The sequence below is a fragment of the Crinia signifera genome, chromosome 1, assembly GCF_055691185.1.
Source record: "Crinia signifera chromosome 1, ASM5569118v1, whole genome shotgun sequence".
Lineage (NCBI taxonomy): Eukaryota > Metazoa > Chordata > Amphibia > Anura > Myobatrachidae > Crinia > Crinia signifera.
This window is the reverse complement of record NC_139217.1, coordinates 376,069,557-376,086,824: the sequence shown is the minus strand read 5'-3', so window position 1 is coordinate 376,086,824 and position 17,268 is coordinate 376,069,557. Positions and strand designations below refer to the sequence as shown.

Below are 17,268 nucleotides of genomic sequence, written 5' to 3'. Positions count from 1 at the left end.
TTAACTTTAGATACTAGGGAAAGACAACACTAATAAGTTTAAATCTACATACGAAAACGTATAGTATAATTTCATAAAACAAGAAGGAAAAAAATGAGATATATATATATGTATTTGTGTGTGTGTGTGTGTGTGTGTGTGTGTGTGTGTGTGTGTGTGTGTGTATATATATATATATATATATATATATATATATAAATTACAGAACTAAAAATAGAAGGTAGAGTTTTAATGTATGTGTAAATAGAAACAAGACAATATGAAATATGCTGTACCAAACTGAGCATAACCATGTACATAGACATGATTGGCCCCAGGGCAATCCATCAATATCTTATGACCCAATCACCCTCATCTTAATGTGACAAGTACAATACTACTCATGTCAGGAGTTTAGGGAAATCCTCACAAATGGGTAAACCGTAACGCTTTATTGAATATCTGGATAAAATTTATTAAAGGTCGATTTGAGTGGAGAACGCCGTAATATTGCAACTAGCAACCTGTACTAAATTTTGCATGAAAATTGCATTTAAAATTAGATTTTGCTGATCAAATCGCCCTCAGAACAAACATTGGTTGAAAAAATCTTAGTACCAGTGCGATTGGTAAGTTTACCAACAATTTTATTTTTGAGAGTCTTGCTGCGGTCCCTCAGTCTTTCATTCCGGAGGTACAATACTTAATATTTGCAGCTGATCCCTAAAATCAAGTGTTTTCAGGGAATTAGTCGCAAATATTCAGTAGCAAATAAGCCCTTTAATGTGCAGAAGTAAACCATTACAAACTACTGCTACCTTGCATGGATCGTGAGATAAATAGATCCTACACTGTGTTGAATGATTCATTAGCATCTTTTCTTACACTGGTTTGGGGAAATGAATATTGAACATTGCAGTGGCGCCGCCGTTAATGGGGGGGGGCGCCTGTCCGTCCATCCGGCCGTGACCCCCCCCCCCCCCCCCCCCCCGGCTGCCCGTGCCCCCTCCCCCCATTTCCGCATGCTTACCTGTCCGCGCGTCCCGGCTCCCCTCCTGGCTTCAATTAATTCTATGCAGACGGACCACGATAAAATGGCCGCCCCCATACCGCAGACAGTTTCAGAGAACAGTCTGCTTTATGGGGTGGCCATTTTATCGTGGTCCGTCTCCGTAGCGTTGATTGAAGCCAGGAGGGGAGCCGGGACGCGCGGACAGGTAAGCCTGCGGGGGATGGTGGGCGGGGGGATTACTATAGCACCACATCCCCCCCGGCGCCCCCATATGCACAGCGCCCCCGCCCCCGCGACCACGGGGGCTGCGGTGCTATAGCTACGCCACTGGAACATTGCTTGAAATGTGATAACACAATGTGGTGAGGATGTGAAATCTGAATATGGTGCAGATTCTTCCTACAAAATTCTGCTAAATGTTGGCTTTATATTAGCAACCGTCCAGTCAGACATACAATGGATATATTTAAGATCTATGCCCAGAAAAATCACCTCAACTATATCTGAAGCATACTGTACAGATATTGTTACCATATAACTTGTGATGGAGCCCCGGACCCAGGGACCTACCGACGGGCTCAAGATAGGTAAGTATCAGTATGTGTGAGCTTTGGATGTATTAAAGTTTTATTTTTCATGTGTCAGTGTGTTTATTTGACTATTTTTCATACTGTGGAACTACAAGTGCCAACGAGCCCTTTAATGGCCCGCATGCTGGGACTTATGGTTCTCCAAGTCCCAGTTTGCGGGGGAGGCTTGCTGGGACTCATAGTTCCTCAGTATTAAACAATAGTTTATTCTTTTTTTTTTTTTACACTGAATCAGCTCGATGCCCACCGCCCAGGGGCATCGAGGACAGCACCAGACTTCAGCCTGGTCAGGTAAGTCCTGGAGGGGCCAGGCTGACTAGTCAGTAGGGATGAATGTTTTGGCAGCGGGACCTTATATAAAAAGTGTCCCCCGGCTGTGACATTACCCTGCTGGCTGGTTTGGCTTGGGGCTGGTTCTTAAAATACGGGAGACCCCTATTCAATTTGTCCCCCGTATTTCGGCAACCGGACCTGGAGCCTGGGGCTGGTTTTAAAAAATCGGGGAACCCTATTTGTTGGGTTTCCTGATTTTTTTATTACCAGCCCCAGCTCTTTCAGCCTGGTTCTGGTTACGGCTGTGGGGGGGACCCCACGCCGTTTTTTTTTTTATTCTTATTTTTCTTAACACTGCAGGCTGCAAATACGACAGGAAAATAAAGTGTATTTTCCTGCCATATTTGCCCGGCCATTTGCGGCCGTTTTACGCTAATTAGCGGCTGTATTTTCAATACGGCCGTTTAGTAAATCAGAATCACCATTCTTTTGAATGGTGATTTCTGTCGTATTCTATCGATGGTGTATTCATTCGTATTTGTAAATACAAATACGAATGTCCCATCAATACGAATATGAAAATTCGTATTTTTGGTATAGTAAATGCCAAAAATACGAATACGCCCCAAAAAAACGTATTTTCGTATGAAAATACGATTTTTTTCCACAAATTTTTCTTAGTAAATTTACCCCATTATGTTAGTCTGGTATAGCCGTTTTTTCTCTTTACAGTTTGTATTCAGGAGGATATTCTCACAACCATAGACAAGCACTAAGATGATGTACACCATTACTGAAACAGTAGGAACAGGGTACATATACCCGCAAGGGGAATATTTATTACATGACAGAATTGGTTCTCACACAGATATAGCTAACCCTTTTAGATGTGGATAAGAACATTTTCAAAGAGTGTCTTTGTGTGTTTCATCCAGAATTAGAATGTTTTTTTTGTATGTTTATTTCCCCTCTTTCTCCTTTTTTTTTAGGTTAATACAATTGAAGTTATTTTTGAAGTTGTAGATGACCAGCAGCTAAATTCTTGGACAACAGAAATCAAAGAGTGCATGAACCGCGGGTAGGACATTCACTTTGTTTTATGGTGGGACTTATTTACCCCCATCAGTGGGCTTTTTAGGGGGATGCTTCAAAAAAGTTACTACAATAAACCTAGTCAGCCCATATTCAGGTTATACAACTTCTCATGTCCTGATGCAGGACTGTAAACACTGTGAGCTCTTCCACTGTGCCTGACCCATCCCTGAATGGGTATTGGTCATTGGGTTGATCCATATTAAGTCGACATGCATTGGGACGACCACTGACGGTTGACATGGCCTAGGTCAACACATGAAATAGGTTGACATGGTTAAGGTCAACACATGAAATAGGTTGACATGGTTAAGGTCGACAGGGTTGGAAGGTCGACAGTCAAAAGGTCGAAACACTGTTCTAATCGCACTTCATGCCCTAGTGGATGGTAGGACATGAAATAATGTCTGTCGGCACATGTTGGCTCAAAATTTTTTTAAAAACTCATGTTGATATTTTGACTGTCGACCTGCCCATTGTCGACAGAATGCTTGTGTCAATATTAGCCATGTCCACCTAAGCCATGTCGACGATCGAACCAATGCATGCCGACCTAAGTAGCGTTGACCTAATGACCGTATCGCCACTGAACAATCAAATCTCTGTCAGAGTTGGCTATACATATGTAGTGACACATGTGAAAGAAGCGGACGTTTACTGCCAGTGGCTGACCGGCAGCATCAGGTTCCGCTACAATGTTTGGAGCCATCATCCGACCTCATGTACTGTGCATGCAAATTAACCCCCCAATTTCCTTGTGCCGACTCGGCTAGCTCCACTCTCCCTGTTGAGTAAATATTTGTGCTATTGTTTAAATAGTGGGGCTCTTTCATAATTTTTATGAAGATATAAAAGATGGGATGGGAGGCCAAAATGAAGGTAAGTAAAATAGGCATAAGTGCCTAAGCATTATTATGAAGGCAAGTGGATCAACAGCAGGATACTTAACAAATTGACATACATCGGACTGCCAAGGATACCACCCAAAGGCTGAATCTGGTACAAAGTGTCCCAGATCCTAAATGTGAAATGTGAACATTCAATGTTTTTGATTCTGGAAGTATGGTATATATATGTGATATTACCTTGGGATGATCCACAGGTATTAGGTATATTCAATATTATTTTAAAATACTGTAACTTTAATATATTTTATTTACATGACTTGACCGTTTCTGCATGGTTGATGGCATGGCACAGCAAAAGGAAAGAAACCGTTACAATACGTGCCAATTGCCTTGTGTGATTTGTAAAGCTGAATAAGCCTACACTTTAGGTTAATGAACGCCTTAAAAAGAAACATATGTTTTTCAGCTTTGTCAGTACCCAAGCTTGCTATCATTTTGATTGCAGCAACCAATGTGGGAAATATTCTTTCTAGTGATGTTGCTGCATCTGTTAGCAATGGCTCTACTACTACCACGATATTGTAATTACCAGCCACAGTTCCTGCACCAATGTACATTTTCCACCAATCTTATTGGTGCCACTGTTGACACAACGTCATGGTCAAACAAGGGGTCATTAAACGGAGTTGCTTATCAATGGAACTTGCCTAGTGTTGGTAGAAGGGTATTTGAATTTGGACATTTTTCTTTGGCAAACTTAAGAGCTTCTAACTTTACCTCTGCAGTTAAACTACCACAGTAATGTGGGCGCATTAAGTAGGATTTAAATTCATTTTCTTGTTTGTTTTTGTTTTTATAAATCATGGGATTTAAACCAGAACACCCTGATTGGGAAATAATAGGGGGGCCTATTTCTCATCACTTACATCGTCATGAAGTTTTTATGTTGAATTATAAATGACAAGTAATTGACCCTGTTGACTAATGATATAATGTGGTACGGGTTGTTAAATAGACAGTACCTAGGTTGACAGTCAAAAGGTCGACCACTATTGGTATGCAGTGAAAATATCGACACATGAAAAGGGCTGGCCTGCATTTGGTTGACATCTTCAAAATGTGGACAACCATGCAAAAACATTGACTTTGAAAAAGTCGACATGAAAAAGGTTGACGAGTTTTTAATATATATTTGGGTACTTGTGTATTTTGGCGGCGCCCCCGATGTCCGTCGTACGACGAACATATCGCATCGCATCGCATGCCATGCACCCGATGGCATGCGATGCGATGCGACGCGATTTTGACCCCCTATACGACCAAAAATCGTATAAGCCCCCTAAAGGGTGCTTTTGAGCACCCAAATGGATGCTTACAATGTTAAATGCACCCCCACGCCACCCCCCACTATAAACGTGAACCCGAAGCGTGGCGAGCGCAGCGAGCCCGCGAGGGGCGGCGGTACGCGTCCTACGACCTTTTCATACCCCCACTATCCACGTCGGCGTGGAGTTGAGAATAGAATAGTGTGGCGAGCGCAGCGAGCCACCGAGCCCGAAGCGTGGCGAGCGCAGCGAGCCCCGCGAGGGGACGCGGATACCTTCACAGTTATACGCGTCCCCTCGCGGGCTTCACAGGTGTCCGTGGCTACGCGGACACCTGTGAAGCCCGCGAGGGGACGCGTTTACCTGTGAAGGTATCCGCGTCCCCTCGCGGGGCTCGCTGCGCTCGCCACGCTTCGGGCTCGGTGGCTCGCTGCGCTCGCCACACTATTCTATTCTCAACTCCACGCCGACGTGGATAGTGGGGGTATGAAAAGGTCGTAGGACGCGTACCGCCGCCCCTCGCTGGCTCGCTGCGCTCGCCACGCTTCGGGTTCACGTTTATAGTGGGGGGTGGCGTGGGGGTGCATTTAACATTGTAAGCACCCATTTGGGTGCTTAACATAGTATAAGCACCCATTAAGGTGCTTATACAATGTTTAATCGCATCGAATCGTATGGCATCGTATGCCATGTACAATGGCATACAATTTCAAAATTGTATGCCATCGTGCTCTATCGTACGATATCGCGTCGCATCGCATACCATCGTATGTGTTATGGTATGCGATGCGATGGGCGCCGCCAAAATACACAAGTACCTATATTTTTTGTGTCCATGTCAACGTAGGTCGACATGGATACCATTTAAGTGTACCCTGTCCCGCATGGCTAGCTGTACAGAACAAACACTGATAGGATTTGTTCTGTAACTATATAAAAAGTTGACAATCTCTAAAACACACGGTTTCCTTGTGTGAATGAGCGCTGGGAGTGCAGGTGGAGCCGGAAAGTAATGCTGGGAGAACACAGTGAGCCGCAAAATTCATTTTTTTATTTATTTTAACTTTGACAAAGAGAACACATTGTCCATTGTAGCAGACCACCACATTTTGCTGCTTCAGGGACATTCATTTGTGAGACATTTAAGCTGTTCCTTGTTAAAGTGGGTGACATACCCATTTCATGTGATATTGTTTGTATTAATGATCTTTTGATCTATACCCCTGAAGAAGACCATGTAAGCAACTAAACGCATAGGTTTGGGTTCCACATTTAAGGACCATGATTTGAAGCATCTGCCCCTGAGCTCACACACAGAAGGTGTGTTTCCAAATCTTCTCAAGTGTTTGTATTAATGACACCTTTGTTCTGAATGACGTAAGCAATTGTTTTATACTATATTATCAATTATCTTCAAGCATACAAATTAAATTCAGATTTTTACTAATGGGTGGCCATTGGCTGTTGTTTTCAGTGTTTTCTTGGTGAGGGGAATATTTTCATATTAAATTGGACTTCCTACTCATTTACCAAGGACTTTCAATGTGGTTTACTGTCCATCCTTGTGCCATCAAACACATATTGGTTTAAATTCATATTTATTATTCAACAAAGCTGTTATATAATGTTATAATAAAAAATTATTGCGTACATTATTGTGTACATTTTGAGTATAGGTTAATATTTATTAATGGTCATTATGTCAATATTTGTTTACCTTTTATGTTTTTAGTTATTATTTCTTAGTTTTAGATACAAAGTTATGTTGGATGGTATAATTTAGTGCTCCCAATTATATGGTTATAACCCTTTTACGATCCGTGATAGTTCTCTTCTGTTATGGTTTAGGTACTTTGTATATACATACAGATCCTCCATGTGCTACATGTCACTCAATGTGCTACTTTTTCCATCACAGTGTGTCTTATTTGCAAAACGGTGTGAATAAAACACACATACCTGGATAATATGATATGCAGCATGCCTATATTCTGTATGGCGATGTTCTGCATACAAAATACTATGTTTCAGGGTTTTACTGAAAGAAGCATTGTAACAGAGAAAATTGCAAACATGCTTGGCACTACCAAGTCATGCAATGGTACGGAGCAACTAAAAGAGTTGTTAAAAGCATAAGGAAGCTATATATATGTGTACAGATCTGTAAGTAGACGCAACCAAGAAAAGAACCAAGGAAGCCTACTGACAAAAATGATAATAAAAAAAATGATGTTAATAAATGAATATATTATAATACAAAGTAAAAACAATCACACATGATCGGGCCGGTACAACTTAAATAAAAAAGGAATATTCAGTCTGCATGGACCCATCTGTGTTATTTCTTATAACAGCGGTGGTAGTAGTAGTATAGTAGTAGTTAGTTATTGGTACTTGTGGACAATCACGGCTCCCACGATGTGCATCGCATAGCAAAAAATTGCATCGCATGCGTTTTTTAACAGAAAAGCATCCAAATGCATTGCAATTAGTATCAAACATGTTCAATGGCCCCCAAATGTCATTTTTGAGGCTGTACCACCCCCACTATTAACGCGAACCCGAAGCGTGGCGAGCACAGCGAGCCCGCGAGGGGCGGCGGTACGCGTCCTACGACCTTTTCATACCCCCACTATCCACGTCGGCGTGGAGTTGAGAATAGAAAGTGTGGCGAGCCACCGAGCCCGAAGCGTGGCGAGCCCCGCGAGGGGACACTGATACCTTCACAGGTATCCGCGTCCCCTCGCGGGCTTTACAGGTGTCCGCGTCCCCGCGCGGGGCACGCTGCGCTCGCCACGCTTCGGGCTCGGTGGCTCGCTGCGATCGACACACTTTCTATTCTCAACTCCACGCGGACGTGGATAGTGGGGGTATGAAAAGGTCGTAGGACGCGTGCCGCCGCCCCTCGCGGGCTCGCTGCGCTCGCCACGCTTCGGGTTCGCTTGATAGTGGGGGTGGTACAGCCTCAAAAATGACATTTGGGGGCCATTCAACATGTTTGACACTAATTTCAATGCATTTGGATGCTTTTCTGTTAAAAAACGCATGCGATAGCATGCGATCAAATCGCATGCGATGCGATCGCATGTGATTTTGTAAAAAAAATGGTTAGAAACTGCAAAAATCGCATGCCATCGCATGCCATCGCATGCCACTATATATGGCATGCGATGGGAGCCATGATACTCCACAAGTACCTAGTTATTTGGTAATTGATATAAGTAAGTTAGTTAGTAAGCCGTCTTTGTTAGTATGTTAAATTGTAAGTAGATGATACTAGAGATGGTATATGAATCCTACAGTTTGCACACAGGACATAAAATGTAATACATTTATTCTGAGATGTTGGTAAATACTATATACAGTTTTATAAATGGGGCCGAATGTATAGGGTGTGATAATCAGAAAGTGAGAGATTTTGTGAGGGTTTTCCCATTTTTTTAAAGCTGAAATAATTTACATGGCAAAATCAACTCTCCCAAAATCTCCTACTTCCTGAAACTCTCACCCGATTTCATTTGGCCCCATATATACAACTGTAAATAGTATTTACAAACATCATAAAGATCTTGGAATAGATGTATTACATTTGCTATGATGATGATGGTGCACTATTGTATACCTGTACTGGCATGTGTAAGCTCACCAGTCTCCTGACAGCTCCCAGCCACTCTTGGGGTAGAAGAGACCTGTAGCCACAAACAGCTGGCCAAAAGGGTTTGGATATGCCCTGTGCTGGATGTAGGAGGGACGAGCACAGGTATCCACCTTTCTGCTGGCACAAAGTATATATAAAGCAGCTGTTCTGGTTACTTGCCTCATTCTCACTCCCTTCATCTGCAGCCCCAGCACCGCCCCCCCCCCCCCCCCCCCCTCCTGGTCACCGCACTGCTTGCCCCTTCCTGATGGACTGACTCTCCTTCTACGCAGGGAAGTGCTCATACGTGGGCCCAGTGCCTCCACTCTGAGTGCCGCAGGACCATCTGGTAGTTCCTGCATCCGTTTCCTGGTTAATGCTTCTACTTGAGTCCAAAGATTGCAAGTAACATGGGGTTGCCGCACAGGCTATTGGGGGAGGTGTAGAGTAAATGATGTGGTGTGTGTGTGTGTATGTGTGTATGTGTATATATATATATATATATATATATATATATACATATATATATATATATATATATATATATATATATATATATATATATATATATATAGCATGAGCAGTATATGAAGGAGGAGGATACCCAGTATATGCTGAGGGATGCAGTGGCCGCTGGCAGCACCACAGTGGTAAGGAGCACCATTCACTTTTAAATATAAAGATTTTGGGAGATATTAATACCATAGTATAATTGCCAACTCTGCTGCTAATATTCTGTACACAAGAGGACCATACAATATTTCAGTTGCAGTTTCTCACTTAGGGCGGGATGTACTAAACGGAAAATGCGGTAAAACGGGGGTTTTACAGCATTTTACTATTTACCATCACCCGTTCGCCCCGTTTTCGCTTGGCAGGGTATGGGCTTCTATCGCCGTCCGCACGCCCCCCCCCCCCCCCCCCCTCCCGTCCTCCTGATCTCCTCCTCCCCCAGCAGGTGTCACATCCGGCAGGACATCCGGCTTCAGGGGGGAGGAGGAGACGCAGGGGGACGCTGGCAGCCGCCGGGACGTGACGGAGACCCCCCGCAGACCACATCAAAGGTTTCGCGGGGGTCTCCGTCACCGCAACCTGATGCTAGCCGCATATGTTAGTACATATGCGGCAGCATCGCGGCGGCTGCCAATGCGAAGGGCGGCGATGTATATTAATAAATCCCACCCTTAGGGCCAGATGTATAAAGCTTCAAAAAGTGATGAAGTGGAGAATGATAAACAACCAGCCAATCAGCTCCTAAATGCCATGTTACAGGCTGGATTTGAAAAATGACAGGTAGGAGCAGATTGGCAGGTTGTGTATCAGGCTCCACTTTTTGAAGCTTGATACATCTGACCTTTACACTGCAAATTTTGTATGATTGGTAGGATCAGAGCATCAAGTATATAGGCAGCGCGGAACAGGTAGCCCTTGCAAAATAATGCCCAATTAATCATTTGCGTATGTTGACATATGATTGCAGAAAGATAGCGAACATAAGCTCACATTGGATCACCCAACAGAGCTTGAATTCCTCTGTAGATGGGCAAGCTGAGCTGATCTCCCGTGGCGCCCAAGGTCTTCCCAGTAACAAGTGTGATTGCAACTACTAATGTATGCCCACCCAGAAAATACTGTCCGAATGCAGGGGGGTTTTCTGGGTACCCGGAAACCCCCCTGACAGACAAAAAAATGATTAGATGGTTTTAAACTCACTGCAGCAGCCCACGATTAAGCCCCACCCCGGGAAGTAGCCCAGCCCCCTTTCCAACACCAGTAAATAGCGGGTTGTTAAGAAAACCGATAAGCAGCCACTGCTGATGCTGCCCTCTGCCTAGTTTATGTGTGTATGTAAATAAAGTGTGTGATGTGTGATGTATATATACATCCTGGGCAGAATAACACAGTATTATCACATCAATGCCGTGGCACCATAACAGCAATAAAAAAATTTGTGCGGTGTCTCTTGCATCTCTAGTGTCTGTCACAGATGCTAGAGGTGCAGGAGGACCTCTAGCGGCGGTGGCCATTTTTGGAGGGGCACAGGGTCTCTAATGCTTTCAGAGACTCTGTGTTTCCCCGGTGCTGCTCCTCCCCACAATAAAATAATTTAACTCCCCCTGGGCAAGGAGCATTTTACCACCCATGGTCAAGGAGCATTTACCTCCCCCTGGGCAATGAGCATTTAACTCCCGCTGGGCAACGAGCATGTCAACTCCCTATGGTAATGAGCATGGAACCCCTGGCAACGAGCATGTAACCCCCTATGGCAATGAGCATGTACTCCTCTTTGCAAAAAAGTATGTAATCCCCCTGGCAATGTGCATGTAGGTGAACAGCAACAACAATGCAATTACATGCAAAATCATGCATTTAATCATGTTTAAAAATTGTATTCATTGCCCAGCACTATGTATATCATTTTTGTATTTATTTACACTTGTTTAATGGACCAGGTATATTCCGATTCACCTCAGTCTCTCCACCCCTCTCTGGAAACTCCCCTTGCAAATCCTGCGGTTGACCCTGCATGACACGCCTGCATTTGCCCGACCACACCCCATTACCACCTCAAAATGCTGACTACCTGTCAATCACATTACAACTAAAATCTCACTGCAACCACACGTGTGAATCACTCACTGAGCGTGCTCTCTGTGGCTCACTGGCATGCACTGCAAAATTATCTATAGATATGTGTACAATAGCCACTTTAAGTCTGCACCTGAATGACCCACTATATTTTTTTTATCTACAGTACATGAATGTTTCTGTCATGTCACCTTTGCCTCTTCTCCCCGCTATCCTTTACTTATGAGGCTCCTGAAGGTTTTTTTGGGGGGTGATTTAAGTTGGTAAACCCATGTATACTTTACAATAGGTCTATTTATATGTTTGGAATAATCCTGAGCATACAGAAACGATCCTTTGCCAGAAACGCTATGTGGCCATGTCATCTGGTGCTTAGAACAGGGAAAAACATGCTGTATTCTTACACAACTGATCATTTATTTGGCTTCAGTAGAACAGCCGGCTATATCTGATCACTTCAGCTACAGAAATTCTGCAGTATATATATTTTTATGGCACCACATAGCTGTACAGAGACTATGGCCAGTATTCAATTTGTCCCAAATAAATATCTGGCGTGGAAAAGGCCAGCTTATCCAGACTAATTGAATATGCCACTGGCAACACAAGTATCCCAGATCATTGACCAGGGGTAGTTCTGTAGTCAGTGGGCTATCAGTTAAATCAGAGTTACCTGTACCACAGAACCTGTAGAAAAATAATACAAATATGGGGATATGCAAACTCCACACAGAAAGGGCTCTGATCAGGAATGCAATTCATGACCCCAGCACTGTCTGTTAACAATGCTTACCACTGTGCTATAGTGCTGACACAATATATTGAATATTTATATAACAAGTAAAATAGAATAAAATATGCAAATATGGCACATTTTCCACCCGAGGAAACTAAATACTATATTATTTATTAGTTATATTCATACAATGTCTGAATGTGTTCTTCTGTTTGTATTCTGTGTATGTTACTGTTATACAGGTATATGTGTCTTTTATCATTTAAAATGTTGGACTAGATGGCAATATCTATTAAACAAAATTATGTAAGGGTTAAAAGCACAGCTGCAGAGCAGGATTGGTCTACAGCCCCCCAGCTGTGCAGGGGTTAATAAGACGTAGGGACTGTTGTCATGCAGCATTTGGAGAAGTCACCTGCTGCTATGGATCACTGCATGTGTGACTTGGTGGATAGGTGATAATTGCTGTTTCTAAAGCAGGAAGCAGAGGAAGTGCATGCTGACCTGTAGGGTTTGCATATGGTTCAGCCTCCAGCGCTTTGCTGAAAGGCTTTTCCTGTTATTGAAATACCAAGAACTCTGTTAGCAATTAATCACTGTGCGATTTCCAGAGCTTGTCCTCCTCCAGCTCTGTGCGCCTTTCCTTGAATTTCCATGAAATACAAGTGTGTTTCCGGCACTCTGAGAGGCTGCTAGAGCTGAGGTTTGCTCCCTGCTCAGTTATACAATGGTACTAAAGAGAAAGAGACCATGAGTCGCACAAAACAAAAATGTTTATTTTATTTTTTTATTACTCCATAAGAGACCTGGATGATCATATTTGTTTAAACATATGCCAAATTAGGCTAGGTATGGCACTACCAGTAATTAATTTTGTATAATTGGTGAAGAACAAAATAATTAGTAGTTATAATGGGTTTGATTCCCACCATGGCTCTAACTGTGTGGAGTTTGTATATTCTACCCATGCTTGCATGGGTTTCCTCCGGGTGCTCTGGTTTCCTCCCACACTCCAAAAATATTCTGGTAGGTTAATTGGCTTCCAACAAAATTAACCCTAGAATGTCTGTGCATGTGGTAGGGAATATAGATTGTAAGCTCCACTGGGGCAGGGACTGATGTGAATGTTCAACTATACTCTGTAAAGTGCTGCGGAATATGTGTGCGCTATATCAATAACTGGTAATAAATGATAATAAATAATAAATATAATTTGCAGCAGATAACACTAAAACAACAGACTTGTCGTGATTATAATATTAAATTACAATTTTTTTTTATATTGGCCCTAGGGCACTAAAGGGACATAAAATGAGTAACTGCTGCACAGAGGTGTCTCTCAAGCAGGGCCGACTCTACCATTAGGCAGCTGCCTAGGGGCTCCACAATCTGAGTCTGACTATCACAAAATTAAGGATGACCGAGAGAGGCATCCTTGTTGAACTTAATCCAAACAGCAGGTTTAAATGAGCAAAAACCCACCACTATAACCAGGATTACTCCCATGCATTTCCACTAATTTGGTGCAGACGTTACGTTAGGTCAGAGCCCAGGTTGCTCACTTATAACACATCATGGTCCAGACCTGCAGTTGTATACTCATTGTGATGAATAAGCTACAAATATTCTGTATGAACACTAAACTCGCCTCTGCTTATTATAGGTCAGAGGGGGCAGATGGAGATCTCCAAGTGTCTCTTCATTCAGATTCACCGTCCCAGAACCCCACCAGTGGCAGCACAGATTCCATCATGCAAGGTCAGTTTATGTACTGTGTGAGTGTTATTGGATGTGTAGGCCCTCAGACAGGACCACTAGGTACAAACTCTTCTGTCCCTGGACTTCCCACTTTTATTTACTATTGTAGCTACCTGTGTTGAATCCACTAATTTAGGAGAAGGACATTTTTCCCATTAGCACAGGTTATTACAAATGAAATGGGAAGTCCAGAGGGGTGCCGGATGACCTCCCGACTGTCGGGATTCCGAAGGTCATTAGTCCCACATCGGAATCCTAACTCTTAAATGCCCGACATTCAGGATCCTGACTTACAGGGCTATTCTCCCTCATAGGGGTCCACGACCCCCATAGAGGGAGAATAGAACCTGTGGCGAGCCACAGAGCCCGCAGCGTGGTGAGCACAGCAAGCCTGCAAGGGGCTACAATGCGCTACTGCCAACTCCCAACTGCTGGAGTTTCGGCAGTTGGGATTCCGATGTTGGTATACTGACTGACGGAATCCTGTCTATCGGGCTGCTATACTACACCTGTCCAGAGGAGAGTATTTTCTACCTGGTGGTAGGGTCCTATTTAATATTCATGATCTATAGTCAAAGGCTTCCAGACTCTTTGGGAGAAATTTACTAAGATGGGAGTTCTATTTCGCATGGGATGTTGCTATGGGTAACCAATCAGAATCTACTTATTTATTTAGCACCTTCTAGAAGATAATAGATAGTATCTGATTGGTTGCCCATAGCAGTGGCCGCCACCTCCTCTAGCATCCTCAAAAACTGTCTTCTGTACGGGGGAAGCCGTTTTTTGAAGGTCAGTTTTCAATAGCAGGAGCCAGGAGGAGAGACGTGACCGCAGATAAGTAAATCTGCGGTCACGGCCAGAGGGGAGGCAGCGATGCATCCTAGAGCCACAGACCCCTGGCGTCCATATTTTCTCAGTGCCTCCCATTGACCGCAGGGTCTGCGGCTCTATAGTTACGCCACTATGCGCTATATAAGACACTGTAAATAAATAAATAAGATGTGCAGAGTGACCAGAACAGGGCTTTATGGGAGCCCAGTAAATAGTGGGAATGAAGAGGGAAATTACGTCTATGTGGAATAATGGGGCAGAAGACCAATAACAGAAAGTTGAAAATAGAGGAGAGAAATCTGAATCCACAGTGATTTATGTCTAGATGTATATGCCTGAATTGCATGAACTTATTTCCCTGAGACCCCTGAGATTTGTCTAGTGTATGCAACACATGTCATCATAAGATTTCTAGATAAAGGACATTGTAAAACAGAGAGTCACCACCTTGCTAAACTGCAATGTGTTAAATGAAAAAAAAGCTAAAGAAAATGAATGTCATTATATAGAATACGTGAAGCACACAGCTAGAGGGAACTCATAAAGTATATTTTAATATGATCTACAGAGGGTAGCTAACACTACTGTGATCTCATCTCTGAGCACCAATGCCAACAGATCTGTGCAGTACAAGAGAATAAATAGATCTTTGTACATTATGGATATAATAGAACTGTTTGTGTATATTGCAATGTGACACACTACAACAATGTAGTCTTTATCATAGTGCATTGAAATTACTTATGTGCATAATCATAGCACATCTGCTGGCCCGCCCCCTTCCAATAATCTTGCAGCAAGAGTTGACTGTGTTGTTTAGACCAAATGAGCTCTGTGTGTCCTTCCAGCTGGTCAGTAAGTACAGTGTACCTGTACATTACAATATGGATTCTTCTGGAAGGGTGGAGCCTAAGCATAAAGGTTACATGAAGCTGGAAAATACAACTTTTGTATTTAATTGGCCAAGGCAACCAAAGTATTCATCAATTTATCTTAACTTTTTTTATTTTTTAGATAGTAAGGATTTTTATTTCCATATTCGATTTTCCTTATTTAAGGATACCGGTTTTCTAGTTTTGATGTCTTTGAAGCTGGCCTTTTTTATACTGTTTGTTGATGTCTGTATAAAGGACCAGTTTGTTACTGTTCCAATTTTATTTCTGGAAATATGTGTCTATTTTGTATTTTTATACTGACCTTTAATAAATAAAGTATAAATAATATAAACATCTAATTGAGATCCAACTTCTTCACTTCCGGGGTCCAGTTAAATTAAGATTAAGGGGGATATTCAATCCGGTGTCACAACTGTTCTGCTGGCCCGACAGCCATGACCTGGTCCCGTTCTCAGACGGCTTGACGACATCTTGGCAGACTGGATTCAATGTCCTGCCTGGCCCCGAAAAGGGGGTGTGGCCGTGAGATACGGCCATAAATCGTCGAACTGAGGCCGGGAGCTCGACAATTCCCACTCGGCGGTATGGACCTGACTGCATATGAAAACTGTTCAATGGTGTCGGAAAAGACATCATTGAATAGGGCCCCACCACTATTTCCCTGTCAGAAATAGCTGCGGGGGATTAAATACCCCCTAACCCAGTGATTCCCAAACTTTTTTGAATCAAGGCACCCTATAGTTACAGAATATTATCCACGGCACCTGTAAGACAAAAGTTTCTTTCTGAGAAATTAAGTAAAAATATGACTGGAATAAATTGTGTTCATATTAGCTTTAACTATGTACGGAGGGAGGAAGATTTGTTTCTGTTTGTCCACATATTTTATGATTGGCAGCCACAAGCACTGGATGTGCCGATCATTATTTTGAGTTGGTCCTGGACCACCAACTTGAGGCACCCCAACAAAGGTCCCAGGGTGCCACGGCACACAGTTTGGGAACCACTGCCTTAAGCTGTTTATGTGTAAAATATATAATTGTGACAAGGACTCACATACACTGGGTGAGATTAATACCCCTTTTCCACTTGCAGTCCCGGGTTATACCCGGGAATGTGTTCCAGGATGCTTCCCGGGACACTACCCGGGAATGTATCCTTTCACATTGCATTCAGACCCGGGATCGACCCGGGACAGCCCCATTCACACATTCCCGGGTATGACCCGGGAGTGCAAGTGGATCCAATAGACACCGGGGGGCTGCACTCTGCCTGTGCCCTGGACGCACTTCCCCTATGCTGGCCTCGTCCGAGTCGCTGTAGTGGGAGTGGGGGGAGAACTCTCCCGTCACTTCTGTGCAATCTCGGGGAAGTTTTGCTCTCGTCCCCCCCCGGGGGAGGAAGAGGCGGAGGCCGCCTTCTGTGAGCCATCCGCCGGGTAGGGGTGGTAGGCGAGCGGCTCCAGCGAGTAGTCCCCGGGGAACCTGCTCCTGGCCGGGGTGCAGCGGGGCAGGGCTGCGGGTGCTCGGGGGAGCCTGCAGCAGGTCGGCAGCTTCTTGCTGGAAGCGGCTTCCCCGATAGCGGTAGCGTAAAGTCCCGTGTAGCCGATCGGAACCATTCACACTGACGGCATCCCGTGTCGATTCCGGGTCCTACCCAGGTCAGGACCTGGGTAGAGATCCCGGAATGCTGAACACGGGAA

The 17,268-nt window shown here is 43.7% G+C and overlaps 1 protein-coding gene across 1 annotated transcript in view; it reads left to right on the top strand.

Moving 5' to 3' along the window:
* Positions 1 to 17,268, top strand: part of SH2B3 (SH2B adaptor protein 3) — a 151,444-nt gene that overhangs the window by 122,892 nt on the left and 11,284 nt on the right. Inside the window, exons 5-6 of the mRNA XM_083151417.1 lie at positions 2,844 to 2,932; positions 13,745 to 13,839. Coding sequence (XP_083007543.1) covers positions 2,844 to 2,932; positions 13,745 to 13,839 — 184 coding nt within the window. The remainder of the gene's footprint in view (positions 1 to 2,843; positions 2,933 to 13,744; positions 13,840 to 17,268) is intronic.